The sequence below is a fragment of the Podarcis filfolensis genome, assembly GCF_964270895.1.
Source record: "Podarcis filfolensis genome assembly, chromosome: 1".
Classification (NCBI taxonomy): Eukaryota; Metazoa; Chordata; class Lepidosauria; order Squamata; family Lacertidae; genus Podarcis; species Podarcis filfolensis.
Window position 1 is genome coordinate 26,681,875 of NC_139604.1, and position 27,826 is coordinate 26,709,700.

Below are 27,826 nucleotides of genomic sequence, written 5' to 3' on the forward strand. Positions count from 1 at the left end.
TGAGCTCTGATAGCTATACGATTCTTAACACGTTTATGTTTCTGCCAGCTAATCCAATATAGCACAGTCAGGAGGCACCCAGAATATCAATCTTATGCATGCCTACAATAAGTTCCAATGAGTTCACTTGGACCTGTTCCCAGGTAAATGGTTATTGTATTACTGCTGCATTTTGCAAGGCATCAGATGTCTGAGAAAACCACACTTGAGAACAAGGAATCAGAAGCACAGAAATGCCAACTCTTTTACAGAGTGGATGGACAGTAATGCACATCAAACCTGGAGAGGACAGTTGAACTGTACATGCTCTCGAGTCCTGTACTTACTGTGGTTAACATTCTTGAAGGCAAGGCCATATTATGTGCCACATTACATATAAAAGCTCACTGCCTGGCCAAATATGTGATTCTAGCTTTGTCTTCAAGAATATTAAAGACAATAAGTAATGTAATATGACAACAGTGAAACAGTCACTTAATAAAATATGAAAACAGCATTTAGCTTCTCAAAATACTTTTAATATACAAGTTGCATGTTCCATACCAAGCACTCACATTTCCATGTGTCCTTCCTAGGTGAGAATTACAAACTACAAAAATTTCCAAAACAATGAATTTCCAATGCTCAGTTCAGGCAACACAGAGCTATTTTGTTACCCCCCAAATTCATCTGTTTCAACACATCAGTGACTATGTAACCCTATGAAGGTTAACAGTCCTCACAATGTTGACCAGGTACTTCAGTTCAGTATACTGTTCATTAGTCTATGTCAACCTGGAGCCCTCCAGTTATTTTGGACTTGCAACTCCCACCAACCCCAAGCAGCACTGTCACACTGGTGTTGCTGATGGGAGCTGTATTCCAAAACATGTGGAAGACACAAGAGTCGGTAAAGGCTGTTGTAAGTTAATCATATTTTTAAAAATACATTTAAGAGAACATACCAAAATGAACATATATTTCCTTTTCTATACAACTTTACAGAGATATAGCAAAAGGGGCTATATATACTAACTGAAAACCATTCCAAGTTCTGCTACAAACATGCTCCGAATGTTGCAAAATTTTAAACCGAGCAATTCTTTTCTCAACTATTGCAATATATTAGTGCAAAGGTTTAGGACAGCATGTTTTATGTTATCTTTAGAATGCTGATGAACACAAACATTTTATACTGTGAGATACAGACACACATAGACATGGCATATCTGAAGAGCCAATGCTGCAACCAACCACTGGTTCTAGTGGCCATCTCTCAGTTTTTGGAGTGTGAATAAACAGACTGGAGAAGATACAGCAACCTGATTTGTGTCTTCAGGCTGCTTGCCTTCCAATGGAATAATCTTAACATACAATTTGACACTATTTGCTTGAGCTGGAGGTAGGAATTATTTTATGAGATACAGCCGAGGGGCTTACCTTTCTTCCCTGGCTTAATTAATTATATGCAAAAAAAAATCCACCTCCAAATCAGGTTCTCATTGGTTTGGATACATGTATCAGTTTATTAATCCAAGATACATATGAGCTTTGTGCCAACACATTCCATCTGTGTGCTACCCTTTCCTCCATTCTATGTGTGCTGTGACCAAAAATTCCCTGTTAATTAACCATGTGCTTCCCATTCTCTGATGGAGTGAAAGACAGGCTGCTTGCCTGGAACTGTGGTTCTTTGAATGGTCATCTGTGCAGTTACACATATGGGTTCTGCCAACTCCACAGAGCAACATTCAGAACATTTTAGAGTTAGGTTTTGCTGGGAAGCCTATTCCCAACCCTCAATAGGCAAAAAGGGACATGGTTCCCACTTTTCCGCTCAGTTCCACAGAATAACCAAAGTGGCTATACTGTATAGGGAAGCACTCAGAGCAAGAGCAGGCCAACAACAGCACCTGCAGCAAGGAAGAAAACTGCAGAGGGCAACTCAAAGAAAAACAGTACAGGTAAACAATCTCTGTGGTTTCTGTGTAGTCCCACGTACAAGAGAAGACCAAACTGACTTACCTGGGTAGCATGCTTTCCAATACTGACACAAGCACACATAGGACTCAGTTCAGGACAGTTATAGTAAAATCCTACATGGATGTAAGCCTGAGACTTTAGTGGGATTTACTCCCAGAATTACAGCCTTAGTCAGTTATGTTCAGTGGAAATCTGTGGGCTTTCTTCCCCAACATTTCACATTGATCAGCTTTCTTTGGATTGAGGCCATGGCAATTCACAAATTAAAGACTAAATTATCACATCATACTCAAAATATTCCAGTATCCCTGGATAGATATTAAGTCCATATATACAAGAGGAGGATCAGGATTACAATGCCCCACCCATGCTCCCACCTGATCTTTGCAAATTGCACACAAAGGCCAATGTGCAGAGCTGATCTTTGTGGCCCTGGCACCTTTATTTTGAGGTGTGCAGATCATATGGATTGTCTTTATATGCACGGAGTCTAGGAATGTGAGTTGCTATGCAAACATTCAACATGCAATTGTCAGGAAGAGATAGGGCAGGTATCCCAAAGGGGCTAGGTCCCACCAGTGTAATCTCAGTTCCTCCTCATGGATCCAGATTTAATATTTGCACAGGACTAGTGAATACATTTAAATATCCACATCTAAAATGACTTTGGGAATTACAAAAAAGTTTGCTTCTTTTACTAATTTAGTTTCCTGAAAAACAGATCAATCAAATTAGATGCATGCAAAACGAAAAACAAAAACACAGAACGAATCTCCCTCTTGAAACATCATACTCTTCAAAAAATATACAAAGCATAGGACAATCTAGAAAGGTAACAGTATAAGAGTTTTGTTGTACATCCTAAAGATTTTACTGTATTATTAACAGGTATAGTTTTTCATTACGACTTATAATGGAGCTGTAGTAACACATACTATTTCTCTTCCTGTATTAAATACTTTAAGGAAGAGTGATTCAAACATACTTTAATTTCAAGAACTAAAGAACACTAAAGAAGGGTATGTTGCAGGTTCAGGGCTCTTTACAAAATGACATAGTATCAGATCCCTAAAAGATCAAAGTTGTGGGTTTGTACTTTAATGAAGCAGTTCACAGAATTAGGGTTTCACAACAGTGGAGACAGGAACTCAAGATAACCATTTGCTATCAGTGCACCAACACACTTTTTTCAGGCCCAGTGTGGAACAACTAAAACAGTTAATGAGGCTACAATATACTAAAGGGAATGTCAAGACTTTCCTAAGTGGGACACAACCATGTGGCTGTTACCATCTGCCATGTTCTTTAACCCACAACAGCGTATCGCATGCTTAGCAAAATAGTAGCTGCAGATGAGCATCAAGATCAATCTTGGGCAATTACAGAAAAGAGGCATACAGCAAAATGGACATGTTTGTTCTGTAAGTATGAATGTTTGGAATTGCCAAATAACCATTTTTCTAGATGTGAAATTAGGTTTAATAACATGGGCAAAACGGTAAATGCAAAGTATTACTACTTGAGTTATCATAATTTTCAGAAGGGCAGCTATGTTGGTCTGTTGCAGTAAAAAACAATGAAGAGTGTTGTGATACCTTAACTTACTAATTATTGTGTATGTTTTTGTGGACCACAGTCCATAGTCAATTCATTATGTGTAAAAGTGTAACCCTTAATTGGCACACACATTGAAGATTACATTTTACACACCCTATGGTCTGTGACATAGTAGCAATTTCTTAACCAATTAACAAATACGTTCATATTTAAGGTGCTTTTGATTTATCGTAATTTCATCGTAATGTGGAATAATATGGACCAAGACACATGGCAGAAGTATTCTTGGCATACATCATGTACTTTGGATGCTAATTACCTTTTAATGTGTGTCAGCTTTCTATTTCTGTGACTAAAAGTCAGGTTTTCACACTGCCATTGAGGTCACCAAATATGCCCAATCCCAAAAATGCCACCAAGCTCAGGTTTAACTGATTCACATCAATCCTGGTATTAGGGAAAACAAATTTAGCAAGTGAAAAAAAATTCTGTCATCAAAATTAACTGCAGTTTGTTGACATAGCAGACAAAAAGCAATTCTGTATGCATCCATGCTTTATAGCCCGAAGTTTTTAATTTCTTAAAGGAAGAACACAGTAAACTATAATACATTCCTCTTCCATTTTACTTAAGCAACAATTGAAAATATTTTACCCTAAAGACAAGTTTTCCCATGTATCCAGGGGGAACTTTTGAAACTTACATAGTCTAATAGCTTGCATGTTGTTTAAACTTAAAATAACTGAAGTGATTGCCCAGTATAGATGTACTGCAAATAAATGACGAACAAAATGTAATCCCTTACACTCAAAACTTCATTACATTGGATGTGCATTTGTTCTTTGCTTGTTTTTAATGGTGGTGTTATGCATGTGTGCTGTGTATGTATTCCCATGTGCCCTTCATTTCTCAAGTAGATGACAAGCTGATGGTCCTACCACAAATCTGAGTGGAGACCCAGTCTTAAATCTTTTATGAATCATTGTAGACCTAGGTTTCTCTGACAGATGACTGAATCTGAATCCCTTGCTGCCTTCAGCCCCTTCTTCTCTACTCTTTGCTGCACTTTTCAACATCTGCTAGAAAAATGGAAGCAGAAACAGCAGTTGCAGCACAAGCTATAGAAAAAGGACAGCTTCCCCTTCGTCATTTTCATTTCTTCAGGTAGAAGAAAAGTTAAGACATACGGTGCACGTTTTAAACTTACACATCCAAGCTACTGAGGATGCACTCTACACAACGTCCAGAACAAATGCTGGGTCCCAACAAACTATCAATAACAGGACAAAATGGCTACTGGAGAGTTAGAAAACTGGGAATCCTACTTATAAATACAGTTGCACTCTGACTTCCTATCTAGAAGAATGTTTTCCCCTTTAGACAAAGCATGCAGAAATCAATTTTCTACAAGAGACATAATACAGTAACACAGGATACAAAATGTACTGCTACAGGGAAGCCTGAATCAAAAATAAAATGGAGGTTACCCAGAAGCATATAAAGATTACCATTTCTGAAAGAACTGCTTCTGCTGAAAATATTTCATCCATAATAAATGGTTGTTCCAAAGACCAAAGGGATTTATGGTTTGTTTGTTTTTCCTTAATGGCAACAGCAGTATAGCATTTTGGGCAAACTGATACCTTCATTTCAAATTGCAGAATATCCTTCCTCCTTCCACATCTCTATTATACACTAGCTGTCTCCTTATTGTAGTCCTGTAATGTTAACATATTATTATTTATTAACATGAACGTAACAGCAATTCTCTGAGACATGAGTAGGCAGATTTCTACTGGTTAAAATAAATTTAATTTATTTTCAGCCCAACCAGTTTCTTTGTAGTGAGTCATCTAAATTAAAATGTAAATGCAATACAGTGTTTCCTTCTGATAACACAGAAGCAAGATACATAAACTCTGAAATATTAAAACACAGCACACCATATTACACATAAAACATGTTTTTCCATTTCAAGTTTATTAAAACTTTAGCAGTACAAATGATCCAGGCTGTGGATTATCAAAAGACCAAACAGAAGTCCACATTAAAAAAAAAAAAATGTTCCCCAACATGTCTCTAGAACCTGGAGGCAGAATGGAAACATCAAGTTCATCAAATTATCCATGTCTGTCTTCATCAGTCCCAGCACTCGATTCATGATCAGATTTTTTATCTTTACCACGGGCACGATCTCGCTCCTGATTCTTAGATTTTTGGTTGACCTCTTTTTCTTTTGAGGAGCGGGACCTGTCTTTTTCCTTTTCCTTACTCCTGCGTGAAGATGATCTTTTCGATTCCCTGTCCTTGCTGCTTCGTCTTTTCTTTGAATCAGGACTCCTATCCTGATCTCTACTGGACTTTTTGCTCTTATTGGTCTCTGAGCTACTACTGTCACGGCTTTTAGAACGCCTTCTTTTTTCAGCATCATCTTTTTTGTGAGAACTTCTGTGCTCTTGATTCCTATGCCGGTCCTTACTTCGACTTTTCTCCCTCTCAGAGCTCTGCGACTCCTTCCTCCTTTTGTTTTCTTTCCCTTTAGATCTTTCTGGTGTGCCTTTTCTGTCTCTACTTCTTGATCTTCCCCTTCTTTTTACTTCTCTATCTTTGTGTTTTGAATAATCTTTACTTCTGCTGCGGTCTCGTTCTTTACTTCGGGACCTGGCTCTTTTCCCTCTGTCTCCACTTTTGCTTCGCTCTCTGGTCTTACTATTTGAGCTGTGTTTGCTTTTAGATGGTTCACGTTCTCTGCTCTTTGACTTTGTATGCTTTTCTGTATCTTTACTTTTAGTATGATTCTGACCGTTAGTTTTAGACCCTCCCCTTTTATTTTTCTCTTTACTTCTGCTCCTTTCTCTTCCTCTAAAATCATTGGATTTCTCTTTGTCTTTCTCTTTCTCATAGTCCCTCTCTTTGCTTCCTGATCTCACTTTCTTTTCTTCATGTTTGCTGTGTTTTGAGTCCCTCTCCTTACTTTTTGACACCTCTTTGCTTTTGCTCTGACTTTTGGATCGAGCCCTTTTTTTGGCTTTGCTTTTGTTATGCTTGTCTTTGTCCTCCTTCTCAGAATTCCTCGTCTCTCTGTCTTTACTGCTAGATTTGTGGTCTTTTGATTTCTTTTCTTTTCCTTCCCTCCTATTTGGGCTCTCAGAAATTTGCCTGTGGTCAGATGCTTTCCTTTCTTTTCCTCTTCCTGGGCTTTTTTGATTTGCAGCATCCTTCTTGTTCTCATTAACTTCACCCCTGGGGAAAACATACCATATATATATATTTCTGCATTTTGTTATGAAAAGGTGAGAACTAGAAAAGTCAAAAGAGGAAATGCCGTATCAGTGACTGAAGCTGAATCTGCATTACAATCACAATTATTCTTTATAGTTGTTGCACATATCTCTGCTGGCTACAAACTGAAGGAAATTCAAGGTGATAAAGTAACTTATTGTAATTTGTGCATGTTCAAGTCATGCACGTCTGCTGACATGCGTACCGTTTTCAGCAACAAAAGGGGGTGGGGCAGAATGGGCGGGCTTATGCATGCCCCACTCACATGCCTTGGAACACAACCCCTGAATAAAAAGGGAGTTGCTTGTACTTAGTATATGCTCTATTGTATACACACTGAAACTGGAAAAGATGTATGTAAGAGTCAAAAAGTAATGCAAATTCTAAGACTACTTCTTACTTATCTCCCTTTATCCATCTTTCTCCGCTTGATATTCTCATTCTTTGAGCTCTTTGCATTTCTTGTCTCCAGTGTGGTGGAGTCTCACTGCGCCTAAAACGATCTCGTGACCTGGATCTTGAAGGTGTTCGGTAGCGCTTTGAAAACAAAAAAAGTTAGATAAAAAATGTGTACCAGTATGCTAAAAACAAATTACTTTACCAAAAGAAAAAGAAAAGCATATATATTTAAAAGCAAAACAGTCACTCTGAGGATTGCATAATTTTGGCTACATCAGGCTCCTATCATTCAATCCCAACAATAAGAGTTATGAGATTTTAAATGTTCTTAAGCCAGGCCAGGAGCAAATTTAGGCCTGTGCTTACAAGAATAGCTTATGCTATTCAGTGGAACAGGTCTGCTGTTACCCACATAGGTGCAAATAACCTCAGAAAATGAATACTGCATAAAGAGGAGCAAAGGAATGCAAGAGTAATTCTTTCAGATAAAAGAAAGCAGAGAAACCCTTAAGTAATATATCTAAGTCAAAACTGACAAAAGACACTGTGCTCTATGTGTCTAAGAACTGCCCGCCTTAAAATGCTGTTGAGCTGGTGGGCAGCTTACTGGAATTCAAAACAAAAGCTTGCAAAAACTCGCTCTTTCATTAAATAACTAGTAGCAGCATTCAGGGTTGGTGGAATCTAGTGTTTGTGGGAGACATAGTGATAGGTACCCTACACAGCTCTGCCATTCATCCCCAAAATCCTTCTCTCCAAAACTTCTTCAGTGTATCCATAAAAAAGGAACAATTACTCTTAAATGTTGTTATGGAAGAAGATCACTGTATTACAGGGTAAAAGCTGTCAAAATGCACAGAATAAATCACAAGAAAGGACATACCCGTGGTCCTCTTCCTTTAATTTTTCGTCCAGATCTAGTCACTAACAGCCTTCTCTGATATGTTGATTGACAGTTTGATGGGTTACTAGAAAGGAGGAAAAAGACTTCACTGTAGTTCTGGGATGGTTCTAAAGATGATTCTAGTGCATGCTCTAGTTATCTCCCGTTTGGACTACTGCAATGCGCTCTACGTGGGGTTACCTTTGAAGGTGACTCGGAAACTGCAATTATTCCAGAATGTGGCAGCTAGACTGGTGACTGGGAGTGGCTGCTGAGACCATATAACACCGGTCCTGAAAGATCTTCATTGGCTCCCAGTACATTTCCGAGCCCAATTCAAACGGCCTCAGTCCTGTATACCTGAAGGAGCGTCTCCACCCCCATCATCCAGCCCAGACACTGAGGTCCAGCGCTGAGGGCCTTCTGGCGGTTCCCTCACTGCGAGAAGTGAGGTTTCAGGGAACCAGGCAGAATGCCTTCTCGGTAGTGGCACCTTCCCTGTGGAACGCCCTCCCAGCAGATGTCAAGGCAGTAAACAACTATTTTACTTTTAAAAGACAACTGAAGGCAGCCCTGTTTAGGGAAGTTTTTAATGTCTGATGCTGCATTGTTTTTAATATTCGGTTGGAAGCCGCCCAGAGTGGCTGGGGAAACCACTAAATATTCACTTCATGGCAAAAGATTCAAAGGCACAACTGTGAGGATTAAGAAGACAGTGGGTAAAAGCCAACTGTGATCATCTACCAATTGAAGAGACACGGTGTAACAGATTACTCTTCCTGCACCACCCAAATTTGCTTTAGAGGGTTGGGGGTTGGGAGAGGAACAGGAAGTCTGCTTGCATGATATAGGACAACCTTACCAAAAATTGATTTCAAAACACCTCCATCCTAAGGAAATATCACTGAAATCATTGGCGGTAGGCCTAGAAAGATTACTGTCTTTTTTTCTTGCAAAATTCATTTAATAGATCCCATTGCAGTTAAGCATGTGTAAAAGTGCCAGCACATAGTAAATAACCGAAGTCAACATCAAGGTAATTCACATGGACCACAGCTTGGAGTTTCTCATAAGTCTGCAGTTATGATCAAGTACAACTTTACCTCTCCCTTTCCTTCTCTCTGCTCTTGGTCTCTTTTTCCTTTTCATCCACTTTAGGAGGACTTTTTCTCATAAGGAATCTGTTTTCTGGTACAGGAGGAATCTCTTCAGGACGGACTGTGGAAAGTGGCTGTGATTCAGGATTTTCTGTTTCACTTTCACTGGCTGAGCTTCATTGATAAGAGAACAAAAGTTATATGCATCTGTTTTAAATGTTACATATGTTTCTTTTGCAATTTGCATATGCCAAAACAGGAACTTCAAATGCACTATTTTTAAGAAACTATTGTTGAAGATGAAACAAAGGTATTTAATATTTTAATATGTATTCTGCCAAAATAAAATAAAGTTGAGACTTCAGAGGCAAAAATCTTTTTGCACCAGGTTTATATTCAAAATATATCCCTTCTTTAAGCTAAATCCCCTTCCCAAATACCTGTAGTAAAACAAAGAAAAGGAAAAGTCACTGTCACGAGGCTGACTCTGTGGCAGCACCCCACCCATCTAGCTATGCCTGCATGGTTGAACCTAAGCTAGTAACTACAGCAGGGGTAGGGAACCTCTGGCCTGCCGGCCAAGCCTGGCCCCCCAGGAGGTTGGCCCATAAAGCTAGCTTCCCCAAACTATGTCCACCTATCCATCAGCTGACATGAATAGGTTCTGTCAGGTGATGGGTGGGATTCAATCCTGCTGGGATCTGCTTTGCAAACATGTTCTCTGTGCTCCCAGAGCATACCCCTGCAGTCAGCAAGACCGTACTCTCTCTTCACCAGTTGTTCCCTACAAGCCCTTTTGTAAACAGTCCTGCCCTGCTTTAAATCTCCAAAAATCGGAGGTATAAATAGCAGTGTGGGGTTGTTTGCAAAAGGGCTTTCAAACAGCCTCATGCTGCTCTCTGAATCAGGGCTTCATAGCACAACACCATCTATACTGAAAGAAGCAGGCAAAAGGCTTGTTTTCTTGTATTTTTAATATTTTATTGGAAGCCACCCAGAGTGGCTGGGGAAACCCAGCCAGATGGGCGGGGTATAAATAATAAATTATTATTATTAAAAACATGGTGCAGAGATAAGAATCTGGCATGCCAGATAAAAAAATACCCCAACACCAAAGGGAAAAAAACTGCTTACAGAGGGAAAAGATTATTGTTGCCTGGAAATGCTTAATTCTGTAGCAATGATAAAGCTAAGGGAACATGGATATTAGTGCCTGGATTAGAGAGCACATGAAACTGTAGGCAAGATAGGCTCTGAGCTTTCTAAATAAAGGAAGTGCTGGATAAAAGTATTTTTGACAGGACTATATAAACAATAAAAAGTTAAGTACTTCACAAGAGTAAACGAACAAAATAAAACATCCTGGTTGCCTGTTGTTTGTGATCCAATGTTGTGTCAACAAACATAGTATGGGATGAGCTAATGTTGGGCAGATTCGTTCCACTGTAAAAAAAAAATTCAAAAACCCATTAAAACTAAATATTTCAGATTTCATTCTAAACTCCACCTGTACAGATATGCAAGAATTTTTATTTTGGTGGAGAGCATGTTGGAGATTAACAAAGAACTATTTTATTTTTGTAAGACATGAAAATGACATGGAAGAATGCACTACTGATTCTTCTGAGCCATTTTCATCTAACTGTAGCACAGGAAGGTAGGTGGTGTTGTTTTTTCAAGTCTCAAAAATAAATCTCTCCCCGCAGCCTGCCTGCATGTACCTCTTCTTGCTCTTCTTTTTCTTCTTCTTCTCTTTCTTATGTTTCTTGGAATTTTTTTTGTGCTTCTTTTTCTTTTTCTTTGTTTTTTCCCCAGAAGCACTTTCAGAATCAGATGATGAATCAGAAGAAGATTTTGAATCACTTGAACTTTCAGAATCGCTGGATGAGGATGATGACTTGCGTCTTTTCTTCTCTTCTTTCTTGGCTTTAAATTAAAACAATAGACAAGCAGTTACCAAACAAAACCTTCAAAAGCTTAGGAGAACAGGTATGTTTTCACTGTGGGTTAGAATTCCATTTATGTTGTGGCCACCCGCACATCCAGCAGGAGGGAATGCCGCAGCTGGGGTACCATTATAAAGAAGGGACTATCCCATGTTGTTACAGAATGAGCTACACTCGCAGGTGGCACAGTGAGAAGACTCTCCCCAACTTTATTCAGGCAACGTTTTTTGGTCTTTGTTCTTGGTCTTCCCTGGGTCACCAAGCAAGAGGCCCACTAAAGCATGGAAGCTGGGTTAGGAACAGGAGCTCACTCAGCTCACAATGAAACAATTATCACAGCAGAAAAAGAGGGAGGTATCTGAATGCTTGGAGGAACTCCTCTAATTCTGCTGAGTAAACAAACCAGCCAAATGAGGGCTAAGCATACTCAGGAGCCATGGTTGGGGAAAGCAGGGGAAAGAGAATAGAAGTGGCTGGATATATTGAAAGAAGCAGGCTGAAAGCTTCAAAATGTCGTCTATCAGCCTGAAAGCGTCAGAAGTGACTTGCTAAGAGTGGGAAAGAAGCACAGTAGGGGAAGGAGGAAGATAGAGGAATTGGAGCAAGAGACAACTGAGGAAGAACACATATATAAGGAAGGCACAAATAACCATCCCGCTATTTGGATAGGTGATTTCAAGGCTCGTATTTCCTGATACACATAAATCTCTGCAGGCAGGGATGGAAGAGAGTTGGCCATAGAAAACCAAACTTCTAATCTGTAATGGAGCTGGGCAAGAGAACAAGTGGTGAAAAGCCAATGATGGAGAAGTGAGAGCCAAGTGAGAGGCATGGAGGAAGGAAGAAGACAACAAGGAAGATCTCCTATGAAAACCCTCTAACTCTCAAGAGGAAATCAGAGCTATAATCCCCTGGGAAGGCATTTTTTCCTTCATGGGGAGACAAATTTTGTTGCAGGCCCCATTTGCTCCCTCCAACAGCAAAATAGGTGCCTATCAGTTTTGAAGCAAATCAGAGCTGCACACAGATGTTAGTGGCTTCTACATACAGAAGGGGCTCTGTAGGTGTTCAGAAATATATAGTTAGCAAACTGAAATAAAAAGCAAAGAAAAAAGCTCCCAACGTGTTCAGTGATCTCCAGGAGCCGCAGAATTCAAAATGCTTGGAAACGGAGCGTGTGTGTGTTTCGCCTCCTTTAGTTTTTAACAACCTAAGCATTGTGAAAGAGGGCATAACTTGTTATATGCAGCTCTGATGAAGAACACACATCTTTGGGCATGGAGGCCGACTGCAACATTTTGCTTCAAGCTCCACTTGTTATTTACTTAATATACTCTTTGTTACTACTACTTCAACGACAACAATTTACAGAACCGAGATTCCCAGTTACCAATCTTCTGAGTTAGATCTGAAACACCTCTTACAAAACTAGAAAAAAGACAACCTTTAAAAACATTTTAATAAAAGAGACAACCTTTAAAAACATTTCACTCTTACCTTTGGATTTTTGGATTAGTTCGCCACAACTTAGTATTCGTACTTCAGCATAAGGTTTACTAGATGCATCTGTTTTCTGGTTTTCTATTTCTCTTACAACATCTTGACCCGAGATTACTTGTCCAAACACAACATGAAGCCTAAATGATTAAAGCTTAATTTTAAAAGCTGACTAATATCTATGTCACACTGAAATTTTTAAGTAGCTATCCAATTAACTTTTCCAAATGCAAGTAAGATACAAGGGCACTTACCCATCAAGATGAGGGGTAGGTTTGGTTGTTCTTTTGAGTACATCAAGGGAAAGAATGACAAAATATAGTATTAGTATTACGGAGATAAACTTGTTGTATTAAGCCATAAATGAGAAGATATAAGCAGATTCAGGAGGCGTTAAACTGTAGTTCAAATATCAATGCATTACGAAGTTGCAAACTTTAATAGTATCTTAAATTTGAAGAATTGTTACAAATGTATGCAGGTTACAGTATTTAATTCCCCTCACCTCATGTTTCGGCCAATTCTCGCTACAGTGGTACCTCGGTTTATGAACAGTCTAGTATACGACCATTTTGGATTACGACCAATTACGACCTGGAAATGAGTGCTCCGGGTTGCGTTTTTTGTTGTTGTTGTTTTTGTATACAACGGGCCCTGGCTGCAGGAGGCCTTTGTATGTGCCACCCGCACTGCCCGGATTGGGCCTCCTACCTCCCTAAGCGGCGCCACGCTGTGGGGCTAGTCCTCGTCACCAGCACTGCCCAGATCGAGCCTCCCTAAGCGAAGCCGCGCTGCGGGGCTAGGCCTCTCCACCGCCGCCTGGACTGGGCCTCCGCCTTTTTTCCTTCCGCATCTTCCCTTTCACCGTTCATCTGATTCCCCCCCCCATCATAATTTAAGCCTTTTTCCCTCCTGCCATTCCCTTTCGCCATTCATCTGAGCCCCCCCAATCGTAATTTAAGCCTTTCCCCTCCTGCTTCTGCCCTTGCGCCTCTCATCTGAGTCCCCCCCATCATAATTAAGTCCTTTTTCTTCCCGCGTCTGTCCTTTCGCCGTTTATCTCAGTTCCCCCATCATAATTAAGCCTTTTCCCCTCCCCCTTCTGCCCTTGCACCGCTCATCTGAGTCGCCCCCCCCCCAACGTAATTAAAGCCTTCCGTTTCTAATTGCAGTGTTCTGAGCTGATATTTGGTGCTTTTGTTTTTGCTATTTTTTGTGTTTTTGTTTGTGTGGCTTTTTCATTTATGTGTCTGCGGATTGTTTTTCGTTTATGACTGAGTGAGTGAGTGCGGAAAGCCCCCCATCCAAACAATGACTATCATCAGTGCAGGTAAGAAACAAAATTAATTTTCATTTTTATCATCTACAATACTGTTTTATTTATTTCCTAGTACAGTACATTGATTATTGCTTTCATTTTATGGATCAATAGTGTCGATAGATAGTAAAATTCCAGCGAAATTTCTGTTTTAGGTGTTGCTGTTCATCGTCTGGAATGGATCAATCCATTTTCCATTACTTTCTATGGGAAAGCACACCTTGGTTTAAGTCCGCTTTGGTTTAAGACCAGACTTCCAGAATGGATTAAGGTTGTAAACCAAGGTACCACTGTACCAGAGATGGGAACACTGAGGTTTTATTACAAACGAGGAGTATATAAATGTTGTGAAATAAAAAACAAAACAAAAATATGTCCAGATGTTCCTGCATAAAAATGTGCCCCCACAAAAAAAATAAAAAAATATATATGTCAGGAAAATATCTGACTAGAACCCTTTTGTCTATCATCTAGTTTTCTTTTTGAAGGGAATATTTTGCAAGAAGAAACATCCAGTGATGTGAGCCCTCACTTGTAGTCAGAAGTGATAGTTTACACACAAGTTCATCACCTTGCTGAAAATTTAGCTTCCTCCCACCAAAAAAAAACAAAAAACAAACCCCGAGAGGACATGCTGCCAACCTTCAGAAGTAGGATCCTCCTGGTGTGTTGTTGAAATTATACCCCTAATACATAAATTTTATTTATGATCAAGCAAATGAATGTTTTGAGTATACATTTATTTCAGAAAAGGTAACTTAGTTTATAAGAACTATACTAATAAGTCAATGTTTATAACTATTCCTCTAAAAGCAAGTAACTGACCAACTAAGGTGGCACAGAAAAAGGGTGACGAGGCAAAAAGGAAAAACAAGGAACTGCAGGCAGGCAGAGGAGGGCAGAGAAAGATAACATTTCTGAAGGTACACTCCCCAATATGTTACCCTACCTACAACTCCATTTAACTGAATCTGGTAAACCCAAGGTTGTCTCTGATTGAAGTTTATCGAAGAAAAAAATATTTAATATTTTCATTGCAAAGACTTGTCTCTTTCTGCTGTCTGAGCAATTCTGTGCAGAAACTATTTCACTCCTGAAATGAGGAGAGTGTAGGGCTCAAGTCTGCACCCTTCCTTCCTCTACACTAAGGGCATACGCTGATGACTAAACTAGGGATATGCTACCTACTATCCACACATAGAAGCAGAGAATAGAACATATAAATCACAAGCCTGTTTCTTATTTAACCACATTCAGCACCTTGGTGTTAAGAGTAGCATCTGAAATGGCCCTTTATTACTCTTCAGTAAGGCTAGGTGCAACTAAAACATAGCTTGCTCTGACAGATTTAAAAATCTCATACTAAACGAACACTACCACTTACAGCCTACTTATATTCTGCAATGGCCACTGGCTACATACAGAAGTCTTGACTATAAACTCATGTTCAGCTTTTCATCAAGAAAACACACGGCAGAGTACATTCCGACTGCCAATAGTCTACCATCCAAGCAATGATTAGGCCCATACCTCTTAGCTTCAATATTGGTAAACTACCAAGTGTTCCCATATGTTAGGAGATAGTGATAACTACTCCCAAGTTAATCCTGATTCTAAACACAGCAGGGCTAAATAGTCAAACTTATCCCATATAATCTTTTATCTGCTATCTCCAATAAACATTTAAGAGCAAGTTAAGTTTGATATCTTTTAAAAGTAGTCATGCTTTCTAAATGGAAAAGGAGTTAGCGGTTTCACCTGTTCCAAGCTCTAAAATGTAAACTGTTAGGACTACCATCCCAATGCTGAAGAAACACAGTGGAGCTGCATGATACTTACATAAAAAACTGTGAACCATTTGTATCTTTCCCTCTGTTGGCCATTGAAAGGAGAAATTCTTTGTTGTGCTTTACAGCAAAGCTTTCATCTAGAGAAAGCGTTCCAATTACTTCAAAATTCCAAGTATGACCTTGCATTGGCATTTCTTTAGAATTTCAAATTAGGATTGTCAAACTGCACAAATGTATCATTGTAGTGCCAAACAGCATTCAAATAGATAAAAATAAAGACAGAGGTATACAGTATAATTCTCAGTCTAATGCACAAAAATGTAAATACTATTTACATATAGACTCAACTATATGTCAAGTCAAGACCATTATATAAGATATAAATGTATAAGTGAAACTGCCTCTTGATATTCAGTACAGCTGCTTAGTAAGACCAGTGCATTTTAAATTCATTCCAATTAGCACAAGCAAACCAGTGTGTTTTTGTGCAAAGGAGCTCACTGCATGTCATTTATAAAAGTGTAAAAAGTGACAGAAATAATGTGGGGAAAGAAAGCTTGTAATAAACAGACAAAAACAAACTTAAAAACACCTATGTACAAGGTGGGCAATTTTGAAATTTAAAACTAAATGTAACAGAAATTCTGTTTATTTGTGCAAATGCAGCCTTGTGCAATAGACTTGCTTATAACAGCTCTGAACCATAATAGCTTGATCGTCATGAAAACTTGAAATAAAAGTATTTTAATTGTCATCACACAATTCAAGTTTTCTAAATCATAAACTGAACTGGTTGGCCAGTAAGCATCAACAAACAGCTACCTTGCAAAGGCAAAGTGTAAGACCCCATTCACTAGCCTGCTTGGGCCAACTGCTACTTAGCATTAATCTCTCAGCCAGACTGTCCAGTCATCTTAAAGATCAGTCTGATGACTGGGATGAAGTTCTATTTTCTCTCTTAGGATAATGAAGTGTAAGTAAGATTGAATGGAGGGTAGTTTTGGTTAGTCACCATCAATGAGATGGTGAAGGGTGGGTAAAGGGGAAGAGAAGTTAGATGAATATGAGATACAGAGTTATCAAGCTTCTTAATAAGAGAACTACCACCTCAATAGAAAAAAGAGGAGATCCATTTGGGTAGAAGAGGAGATGTAAGACAGGGAATTGTAATAATAATTATAATTCCTGAAAATTTTACAACAGCACTCTGAATCCCTAGGATAGGGCACTCTATGACCTGTAATAAATAAATTTGACAGCAGTTTTGGGGCCAAAAAATGCAGTTTGCCTAATATACATATTCTTAAACCAATGACTGACTGGGAGTTGCAGGCTAACCTGATAAAAGACTATGCTTACCTTCAAAAAAGCCACCGTAAATTGATTCTCCTCCTCTCCCATTTCCTTGTATTAAAAGAAAAATGTTATTACAAATGAGAATGGGACAATAGGATCTTACCATTAGGGATTCTTTACTGATGAGTGATTGGAGCCAGTCAAAGAGGGTTACATCATATCCTATTAGCTGAGACAGGAAAACTCTATTGCATATATGCATGCTATCTCCTCCCATTTCAAGAGTGCCTTGAGTTTCCTTTAAATTTAATAACAACATCATCAACTACCTGACCTACAAGATCCATCAGGTTCCAGGGTGGGTTATAACCACGTAAAATTCAGAATTAAGAACAGCTGAAACAGATTCATCGCAGGGTATAGGGTAGGCCTGTGACTGGCTCTAGAGCCCATCAGAAAAATAACAAATGTGTATCATATACATTCAAGGTTAAAGCTATCACAGAAAAAAATCTTACTAAAGGGAACCTAAATTTTGATGGAGCTACACAAATCTTAAGATAAGACTTTCATGAAGCAGAATGAGGCTATTCCACATTTTCTTTAAATTTCTGTTAGTAAATCTAGTTGTTTTTAAGAAAATGAATGGGCATTATTATTTTAGTCATGTTCATTATAAAAGCACTTGCCTTCAATAAATTACGAAAATGCATTCTTGAAACACATTTCCATTTAATAGTCCTGTCCGATGCCTCATGTGCATCTCACTGAGAGCCACAGCTTATCTTAAAACCATATTTATTCGTGAATGTGGCCCTCTTGTGGCTTCTTCCTCCCCACACCCAACCTCTGTAGGACATCCACATAAATCAAACAAGTCATGCTAAGTATTGCTGTGTCACCTGAATACAGACTGCGGTTTGTCTAAAAGACACAAACCACAGCCTGACGAAACATTGGGGGGAGGGGGCCTGTAAGATGCCATGTGCCAGCAAGGGGAGATGGGACATATTTACCATTAAATCATGGCTGAAGACAAGCTAAGTGACATGCAAACCAGAGCATTCTATCCTGACAGAGAAGCTGCAATATCAAGTGCTTTATTCAGGAGGAAGAGAGCATGACCACTCAAATAATAACTTCATACACATTTGTATACTTGGCAAATACTATTTGATATCATTTAGCCAATGTCATACCTTCACTGAAGTCACCTCCTTGGATCATAAAATCTTTTACAACTCTGTGAAACAAACAACTCTTGTAATGTAATGGCTTCTGAGTTGATTTTCCTGTACCTTTTTCACCTGCGGGGGGGGGGGAGGAAAGTTAACCCATTAGCTTTTAATAGAGAACCCCTCAGGTACAACAGAAATCAGCTGGAAATCAGCTCTTGATCTATCTGACTTGGACATTCTACTTGTTGAAGCCTATAAAAGAAAAAAAAGTTGCAATACAGTACCAACAGAAAGGAACCCCCTTATTTACTACATTTAACTCAAATCATAAGGACACTGAAAATAAATACTGTGGGTTGCATCCAAAGTAGCACTATGTCATGGTCCTGTCAGCATAAGGATGTCTGCTTTTGCAACAGGACTTCCACCTGCTTCTCACAAGCTTTAATGACTGTGCAATGTGGGGAATTGTGGTAGGTACTTTTTTGCATCCTTGCATAAACCACACCTGGCAAAATCCCCTCTTCTACACAATTGCTGAAGCTATAGGAGCCCTGTCCATTTCTATATCTGGTGGTACCAGTGGTACGTTGAGTATGATCCACTTGTGTGTCCAATGCAGCAGTTCAAACCCCCAAAGGCAGAAAACAGTCTTCAATTCCAACTTCACCATCCTCATCAATGTACTGTGTCAAGCTGTGTTACTTTACACTCAAGTTCATGGATGGCAAGAGTCAATAAATCATCAAGTGAAGAGTGACACATATAACCCCTGCCCTTCTTTAGGCTTGGAAGAAGGCAGCAATTCTCCCTATCCTGGCACTAAGCTTGAGAAGCAGTTCAGTGCATGACTAAGGAAGAGCCAAGTCGGTAACGCTCATGAATTTGGGCTGGCTATGAAAGCCAGCCAAAATTTGTAGAACTATGATGGATTAATTAATTCTGCATATATGAATTTATACCAAAATATAGAAAATCGTGTATGAAAATGTATCTTCATTTTCAGTACACAAAGAAACGAACATCAAAGTCATTCATTTCATATTTTATTACCAGGATTTTCTTGGTATACCATTTGGAGGAACCAGGAACAATTCAAATTATTCAAGCGAGGAAATATACAAACCTGTACAAAGGCAGCGAAAGTTCTCACATGTCTTTGGGCAAACATCTGAAAACAGCTCAAAGACAACTCTGCCAGCTAAAAGAAAAAGAATGAATGAATGAATGAATAAGTCATCAATAAAGTAATGTCATCATGCTTAAGACGCACTTGTTTCAACTGGACATAGCTGTGTGTTATAGGGTTTAGGCCAGAAGCATCTCTCTTACCAGGTGTGTTGTTGATGGCTATGTCAAAAAAGCAACGAGGTCTCTGGCTTTTCACTCCCATGGCTTCAAATTTTGAAGACTGTTAACAAAGAAGCGAGTTCTATTAAATTTGAAGACTTTTAAAATGAAAAGTTCAGATATGAAACTCTAACGAACAATAAAAAATAGGGAAGAAAGTAGTCCCCCCCTTTCCATGTAGAGATAAAGCTATGCAAACAATGACAGTGATGAACACAAGTATATGGACTGTGATTGCTCTCAAGGACTTTGGAATGGTAGGCTACTGAGTATGGCAGACATGACAACATAGGGCAAGCTGAAACCAAGTGGCTCTCAACTCCAAAGTTCATACCATGTTAGGGATAAATTACAAGTAGAAGGATGATGGAAAAGAGTAGGGATGGGGCAGCAAATAAACACTTGGTGCCTCCTTGTCTCCTCCAAGTCATTCTTAGCTACTTATTCCAGAAATGTATCCCTCACCACCCAGCCAGCACCAATGCGATCAGAAACATTGCATGGCAGATATTCTAATAGATGGAGACAAGATGAGAGAGAGTAGCCATACGTTTCTAGCAATTTGATTTTCCGTTAAAACTTTCCAATAACCTGAACTGACTGGGATCTGAGTTACTATGTTTGTATGTTTATTTAGTAAACAGAAAATATTAGTAAACCATCTTAAGTTTTACATGCTGTATAACTATCCCAATGTTTTCTGTTTTATGGGAAATATTTTGTTGAGGGGGGGGATTCAATAAAGCATGTTAAAGTGCTTTATTATATGTATCAACATCTGAAAAATTGCAATATTGAAAATGCCCAATTTTCAATAAAGGCTGTCCTTTATCATACTACCGTATTTTTCGCTCTATAAGACGCACCAGACCACAAGACGCACCTAGTTTTTGGAGGAGAAAAAAAATATTCTGAATCTCAGAAGCCAGAACAGCAATAGGGATCGCTGCACAGTGAAAGCAGCAATCCCTCTTGCTGTTCTGGCTTCTGGGATAGCTGTGCAGCCTGCATTCGCTCCATAAGACGCACACACATTTCCCCTTACTTTTTAGGAGGGAAAAAGTGAGTCTTATAGAGCAAAAAATACCGTAATTACTGTTATGAAACAATGCACTTTCATAAATAGGGGATAGTTTTTAAATGAATATAACACCTGACACTTCTACCCCACATTATTATCAGTACAACCCGAGTCTACACCCAATGTGAACAGCTACACCTTCAAAGCACTGGAGCAACTACGAAGTTTTAACTATAATTATTAAACTAGTGATAGATGCTAATAAATGCATTGGCCAGGCCAGCCTCATAGCCCGTGATCTCCCCTAATTTGGTCTTCCCTCCTTTCTCTTGCCTGCATTCATAGCTCTCAAGAGTTGATACAATTATGCAAAGCAAAGGAGGTGCAGGAGGAAGAAGGCATTAGGATCTATGATTCAGAATCCAGCCACAAAGACTGAGACCCTACCAAACTTCCTAGCTTGCCTATGCTATTTGGAAGGGTCCATCCCTGCAGAGGTGGGTCCAGCATAGGCTTCATACTGCAGACTCACAGTAATGTTCAGAAAGTTATTTACTACTTAAGTATAATGCAAAAGGGAAACTGATAATGGAACATAAAACAATATAACATATTATGATGATGTCAGCCATCTTATTAAAAAGTATTAAGCATGAAGACCTTACTTAAATTAAGGTCTATAAAACTATGGGCTGGTTCAGGTGTCAATGGTTCTAGTCCTACAAATTATACGTTTTTCTGGAACAGGAACAAGCAACAGGCTTGAGTGCTCCTTTTCCCTCATTTAACTGGTGTTAGAGAGCACATCCTGATTTGCAAACCCAGTTTCTCAGGACACTTAAATATGAAAAGACCAAAGATTACCTGCCCAATATAGGTGTCATGCCCCTCCTTTAACTGTTTTTATGTCACAATATGGCATGACAAGCTCTATTTGGCATGGTATTATTTGCCAAAATATCTGAGGGCAGCAGAACACAGAAGCTAAGGAATTTCCAGCGTGGACAGGTAACTTGATATTGGCTGAACATTGATGCTTATATGTCCTTTGGAAAATGCAAAACAGGAAAATTTACGTTTTTAAAAGCAGATTACAGGAATTCGAAATACAAACTAGCTACAGACCACAAACACAAATTTACCCTTCTTACATTTTTTTTCTTCATTAGTCCGTTCATCAATTCACACTTCCTGAGATTTTTACTCTTTAAAGTTATAATGCAATGAAACCAGAAATTAGGAGAAAATTTGGTCTTGACACCTTGTTAGAAGCATCTAAGAGTATACCAGCCACTTTCCACTACTAAAATGCACGACAGAGATGGTCCAGAGGGTGGCAACACAAGCATGGGCCTTTTCTGCAGTGGCTCCCCATTTCTGGAATGCTCTCCCCAGGAACATTCAGCTGACACCTTCCTTATACACCTATAGGCACCAGACAAAAACATTCCTCTTTAACCAGGCCTTTGGCTGATTGATCTCCAATGCCCTTTTAAACGTGTTGTCGAAGGGGGGATTATTGTTTTGTTTCTGTTCTTATTTTTATTATGTATTTTGTGTTTCTTATATTGTAATTTTATGTTGTGACCTGCCGAGAACTATGCTTATACAAATTTAATACACAGGACAAATAATACAAGGGTTGCCAGAATAAGGAATGTGGCAGTCTCTTAAGAATTACAGTGGTACCTTGGGTTACAGACGCTTCAGGTTACAGACTCTGCTAACCCAGAAATAGTGCTTCGGGTTAAGAACTTTGCTTCAGGATAAGAACAGAAATCGTGCAGCAGCGGCGGGAGGCCCCATTAGCTAAAATGGTGCTTCAGGTTAAGAACAGTTTCAGATTAAGAACAGACCTCCAGAACGAATTAAGTTCTTAATCCGAGGTACCACTGTATATTACTGCCAGAGTGCAGTGGTTCATGCCATCTACATGCCTTGTTCCTCTTTCTCTCACTTCCTAGGCCTGATCACATGGCAGTTACACAATGCCAACTTTGCAGGCTCTCCACTTTATTTCAGAATTACAAACCACTTTTTCTGCTTTGGTGTGTATACAACTAGCATTAGAAAAATCACCACTTACACTGCCTTACTAAGCCCTAGTAGCACAGTACCCTCCAAGTTCCTCCAAGACATAGGGAAAACTGTGACCATTCTTTAACAATAATTTCTAGACAATTAGAGTTAACTACATGATCTCTTGCAGATAATAAACAGCAAACCCTTAAGATACAAGCATTCTCTGAAAACACTACTCAAGTGTTGTTGCTTTTTAAAGGATTCATGTTCAAATTTAGATTTCTCTAAAACCCTTGAACCTAGGAGCTCTCTCCATGAAATACACAAATATTGTATTACGGAAATCCAAGGTCTAGAATAAATTTTTCAACTGAAATTTTCAGACAATTTACTTGATATACACAACTGAATCCAACTGCCATATTGAAATTTCTATTTTGTAAATTGTGGTACTGAGCAGACAAGGGACAGTATAAGGTAATGAGGGGAGGACAGAGAAGTGTGTAGAACACTCATCTTTCTTGCTCTCTGATTACCAAAGGATTGATTAGAGTCAAATGATTAGATACATTTTCAAAATTTATCCCTTAGCCAGGAGTGCTAGGAAGTTTGCTCCTTTGAAACTGAAAGCCATGGACTGATTTTCATACAGCGAGTTATTGTTTTATGAGACTATTATATGGAATATGTTATGACTTTGCTATTAGGGATTGTTGTCTCAATGTTTCATGGTAGATAAGGAAACAAATACGAACTAATGCCCCTTGGTAGTTGATTGTTCACTGTGGGAAACCAAACGCACCAATCTCATAATAGCTGTAATTTATTATTCATGTTTACATATTCATGTTTGAATAAATGGATCCAACATGCTGAGAAGTCAAATTCTGTAAGGGATTCCAGATGTTCTCAATGTTCTTCACAATAAAGAAAAGCAGTCATGACTATGAGTTCCCCATACAGAAATACTAACCTAAGCATTGCTAGCAACTTTGCAAAGAGTGACAGATGGAAGGAACTTAGACGAAAGGCTAAGAACCATTTGAAAGCACAAGGCAGATGTTCCTTCAACAAACTGTTTTGTCTTTCGAACTAACACTCCATCTCTGAGAGGCCTGTAGGATGATCAGCAGCAAGGAGTTGGAGCATGTGGCACTCCTACCTTTCCCTAGAGGTGAAATGCAAAACTGTATCAAGGCAGAGCTGTGTAGGTAGAACAATCCAAGCCCCTCTGTGCTGAGTGGTGGTGGTGGGGAGGTTTGGACTGGGCAGAGGTGCCCCTCTGTCAGCCTCCTGCTGGTCACCAGAGGTACAGAGCTCCCCCTTTGTCCACCAAGTATGCAGTGCCACTGACAGCAGGTGGAAAGCCAGGAAACAGCAACTAGAGGAAAGTCCCACACTGAGACCAATCACTGCACCAGCTCTAATCTGCTTGTCCAACCCACCTTATGCCCTGGTCATTGTAGTTGTTGGGCTGTACATTTAGCACAGAGCTTTCCAAAGTGTGTGTCACAACATGTTAGCGTGTTGGCTGCAGTGTGTCACGTGAACGAACCCTGTGCTCCTCCTGGGGCTGGAAAGGGGTTTGTTTAACCTCTGGTTTGCTAGTAAAATTGAATTACTGTCACAAAATGATGCATGTCTAAAAAGTGTGTCACCAACATGGATAGCTCTGATTTAGCAGTAGCCTCACCACTCCATAAATCCTGTTGGGCTGGGGAGAGGAGTTTGGATTATAAGTCGCACCATCTCACAGCATGGATTTCAGTTGTGCCACACCTGCCAATAAGCTTATAGAAAAGAGTATGGGGAGAGGAAAGGATTCATTCAAAATCTACATCACAGAAGGGTCTGATCTGTTTAGCAGTCAAATAGACTACTGTGTTTACAGAAGTGTGGCCTGCACTCTATGAGGAAGTCTTCTTTTCCAAGGGTTAACTTTTAAGTTCCCTGCACATCAGAACTGTATGCATCAGCATCAAGATTTACTGTAGCCACCAATATTAAACAGAGGAAAATAGATATCCTTGCTGTGAGTTTAGGCAGCAAACCTATGCACATATGCATTGGAGTAAATCCTACTGAACTCAGTAGGACTTCCTTCCAAGTAAATATGCATAGGACTGGTTAGGTTGTTAGGTTGCTAAATGTGTATTCAGTGCAATCAGTAGGATTCTTTCCCTAGCAAACATGGCTTGGATAGGTAAGTTTGTAAACAATGGATTCCCCACAGGTCAGTCACCATTTTGTGTGTGTGTGTGTGTGTGTAAATAATCAATGTAATACAATAAACAAATAGCTCCTCAAACACAAGAGCAGGAAACCACTGATAAGTTACAGTATAATTGTTTAAAAACAAAAATATCATAATAACCAAATCTCTTTTTGTACCTCCGAGTTGGAGGTATAGGATATAAACTCCCAACATGCTGCATTTTTCCTCGATTTTCTGCATTTTTAAAGACTCAAATTTTGTGTTATTTACCCCGCTATGGCCAAGTTCCGTAAGTTCTTTTATCATTAGGTTAACTGGAGATTTTTTAGTCTTCTACTGTTGAGCTATGGCGATCTCAGCGGCTAGCCATCATTTTTCAATATTTAAGAAGTGCTCTGTTGGATCAGACTGAGAGCCCATCTAGATTTTAACAGTGGTCAGCTAGATGCCTCTGGAAAGCCAAGAAATATGGCATAAAAAGGGAGAAGAGTATCTTTAGCACATAATATTCAAAGCTATACAAGCAGACATGTGGTTTTCCTAGGAAATTTTGAATTGGACAATGTTCCTAGAAATTTCCTGAAAAGTTTTCCATTGCCATAAATTGAGAGAAACTTAATTTAACATGGTTAGCTGACAATTAAACAAAATTGTAAAAGTATGTCATGATAACTTTACATGTGATATAAATATCTGAAAGGTTTTTCTAATAGCTAAAAGTAGTTGAACTGAAATATTTACTGGGAGGAGGATAAATAACATGCATTTAGTGAGGCTTATATTTTCTATTCAAACAAAAGCATAGCTTCACTTGAAAATTACCGTAAAATACTTCCAAATATTTTAAGGCATGACACTGACACATAATCGCAGTCCCTTAGTTCCTTAAAAACAAAGTCCAAATACACCTTTTCTCATTGGAATATGCTCTGACCCTTGATGGTTTTAATGGCTCTTTTTTTATCTGTTCCAGTGCTATTGCATCCTTTTTGAGACAGGGCAATCAGAACTTCATATGGTATGCCAGTTATGGCTGGAATATGCACTATGGCAGGGGTTGGCAAGGTTTACCTTGCCTGGGCCAGTTCACTCCAGCGAAGACCCCCTCGTGGGCCGGATCGCCCGCACACCCGCATTTTCCGGCGTCTGTGCAGACGTGATTTTCGGCACTGTGGAAGCGAGTCCCCATGCCACGCTGGTTTAGTGCAGCATGCCAGGACTCGCTGAGTGGGCAGCTCGGTTCAGGGGCAGCTAATGGCAGGTTAAATGACCCCCGTGGGCCTTAGGTTTCCAACCCCTGCACTATGGCAACAGAATTTTATTTTTTAGTCCCTTTCCTAATAATATTCAACAGCCTACCTTTTTTCACTGCTTCCTCTGTTACAGTGAGCCGTCCACCACTACCGCAAACCTCTTATAGCAGTCACAACCAATTAAGATCCCATCCATCAACTTTTATCTCAGGTAAGGCCTTTTCTTTCTTTTGCCTTGGTGTGCATGATTTTACACTTACATTGAAACTCATTTGCCATTTTGCTGCCCCTTCACCACATATGGAGAGTCTACTGTGGCCTTCACCATCCTGAATAATTTGGGAGTCACCTGCAAACTTGGCTGTGATCATTTTGAATGACTTGAAATGCATCAGTCCCAACACATTTCTTCCTTCCATTGATAAATGAACTTGGTGAGAAAGCAAGCCTTACAGATGTTTCTGGAAAGGCCCGTTCCCCTTACATTTCAGAATGCCGTTTCAGAAAGCAAAGCACATTAATCTGCTCCTTTATTTTACCATTGCATACATGTCACACTGCACATAACTTCTTTCCAAACAGAGACGAGCAAAGTGATCCAGTTCTCGAATAAAAGACCCCTACATTGTCAAATAGCCTGTGGTATTTTTTCTGTTTTTATTTTTAAACTTTGTGCTTTCTACTGGAGCCTGTCTGCTATCAACCTGCATACAGCATTTTGGGGCGGGGGCGGGGAGGAATCAGTACAGGTACAACAATATTACCTAGCTTTTTATCACACTTCGGAGTGTGCAAAATGTTTCCTTTGGGCCATGAGCTTACTCCCCTATCCCTCCCCGCTCCTGTGCACGTTTATCCCGCGACTTCTTGCCCCCTAGCTAAGGTATTATTTTTAAAGCCAACTGCCAGGCCACCTTCCTTTCCGCCGCCCCCCCTTTAATTACAGGGACGTGAGCGCCCGCTTTCATTCATAACTATTTGCAACGGTTCTCGAAACCGCCTCCCGCGCGGCCTCCCAAGTTTGCCCACCCGAACCCGTTCCGCGTCTCCCGGAGATTGAATCGCGGGAAGACCCTCCACATTCAAGGCCTCGCGCTTCTCCCTCAAGTCATTCCCCGCCGAGAAACTACCTCTCGTCTTCCCCCCGCCTTCCCCAACGGCCCACCCGGGGACTTGTTGAGGGGGCGACACTCGGGCCGGCCGAGCCCTCTGCGGAGTCGGCCGTGAGGGCGCCCGCCCGCCCGCCCCTCGCGAGGCAGATTCAAATGGAGAGAGAGGACCGAGCCCTCTCGCCTCCCGCGCCATTGCTCCCCTTTTCCTCCTCACCACGAGGCCCTTAAATATTCGCCGGCGGCGACGCCGCGGCCCCTCAGGCGGAGGAGAGCCTGGCTCAAGCCACTCACCCGCCCGCCCGCCGCCGCGCTTGCCCGCTCGGCCCGGAGTCTCCTTTCGTCGCCGCCGCGCTCTTCACCACCTCGCCGCCGCCATGTTAGGATCTGGTGCAGCACGGACTGCGTCAGTGGAGGAGGGGAGGGAAGCGGGGAAGCCTTGGAGCGGCGAGGGCGGGACGGGGCGCGAGCGAGGATGTCTGCCGAGGAGAGCGGGCTGGAGGGGAGCCCTCGGGCGCCAGGGCCCTCTCTCGACCTCTTCAGAAAGGGGGGGGGGGACACCAAGACGGGAGGAAGATCAGATTTGTCCGACTCGCCGCCCCTTTTGGCGCGCACGCCCAAATCCCCTCCACCCTCCAGGCCGGAGCTCCA

At 40.3% G+C, this 27,826-nt stretch overlaps 2 protein-coding genes across 4 annotated transcripts in view; one reads left to right on the forward strand and one right to left on the reverse strand.

Moving 5' to 3' along the window:
• The window catches only part of FASTKD1 (FAST kinase domains 1), a 108,068-nt gene that overhangs the window by 58,389 nt on the left and 21,853 nt on the right, over positions 1 to 27,826 (forward strand). The window lies entirely within an intron of this gene.
• Positions 497 to 27,791, reverse strand: PPIG (peptidylprolyl isomerase G). Of its 3 annotated transcripts, none has more exons than XM_083628841.1 (13): positions 27,470 to 27,791; positions 19,538 to 19,616; positions 19,332 to 19,406; positions 18,227 to 18,334; positions 17,091 to 17,135; positions 15,781 to 15,868; positions 12,878 to 12,907; positions 12,624 to 12,763; positions 10,902 to 11,106; positions 9,187 to 9,354; positions 8,084 to 8,168; positions 7,202 to 7,338; positions 497 to 6,762 (listed from the first exon to the last, which is right to left on the reverse strand). In XM_083628841.1, the coding sequence occupies exons 2-13, from the start codon at positions 19,596 to 19,598 to the stop codon at positions 5,640 to 5,642; spliced, it is 2,265 nt and encodes a 754-aa protein (XP_083484967.1). In that variant the 5' UTR covers positions 19,599 to 19,616; positions 27,470 to 27,791; the 3' UTR covers positions 497 to 5,639. The 3 variants fall into 3 exon arrangements, with proteins under 3 accessions (XP_083484967.1, XP_083484968.1, XP_083484969.1); XM_083628842.1 differs by lacking the exon at positions 27,470 to 27,791 and adding an exon at positions 23,572 to 23,761; XM_083628843.1 differs by lacking the exon at positions 27,470 to 27,791 and adding an exon at positions 21,441 to 21,617.

What these genes read in the sequence shown, in the direction of transcription:
- PPIG (XM_083628841.1), bottom strand. Translation starts at nt 19,598, where the DNA reads ATGGGAGTGAAAAGCCAGAGACCTCGTTGCTTTTTTGACATAGCCATC. An exon ending in CTTTCGCTGCCTTTGTACAG is followed by an intron (nt 18,335 to 19,331) that starts GTTTGTATATTT and finishes CCCCCCCCGCAG; the next exon opens with GTGAAAAAGGTACAGGAAAA. An exon ending in CCTACCCCTCATCTTGATGG is followed by an intron (nt 12,764 to 12,877) that starts GTAAGTGCCCTT and finishes TTAATCATTTAG; the next exon opens with GCTTCATGTTGTGTTTGGAC.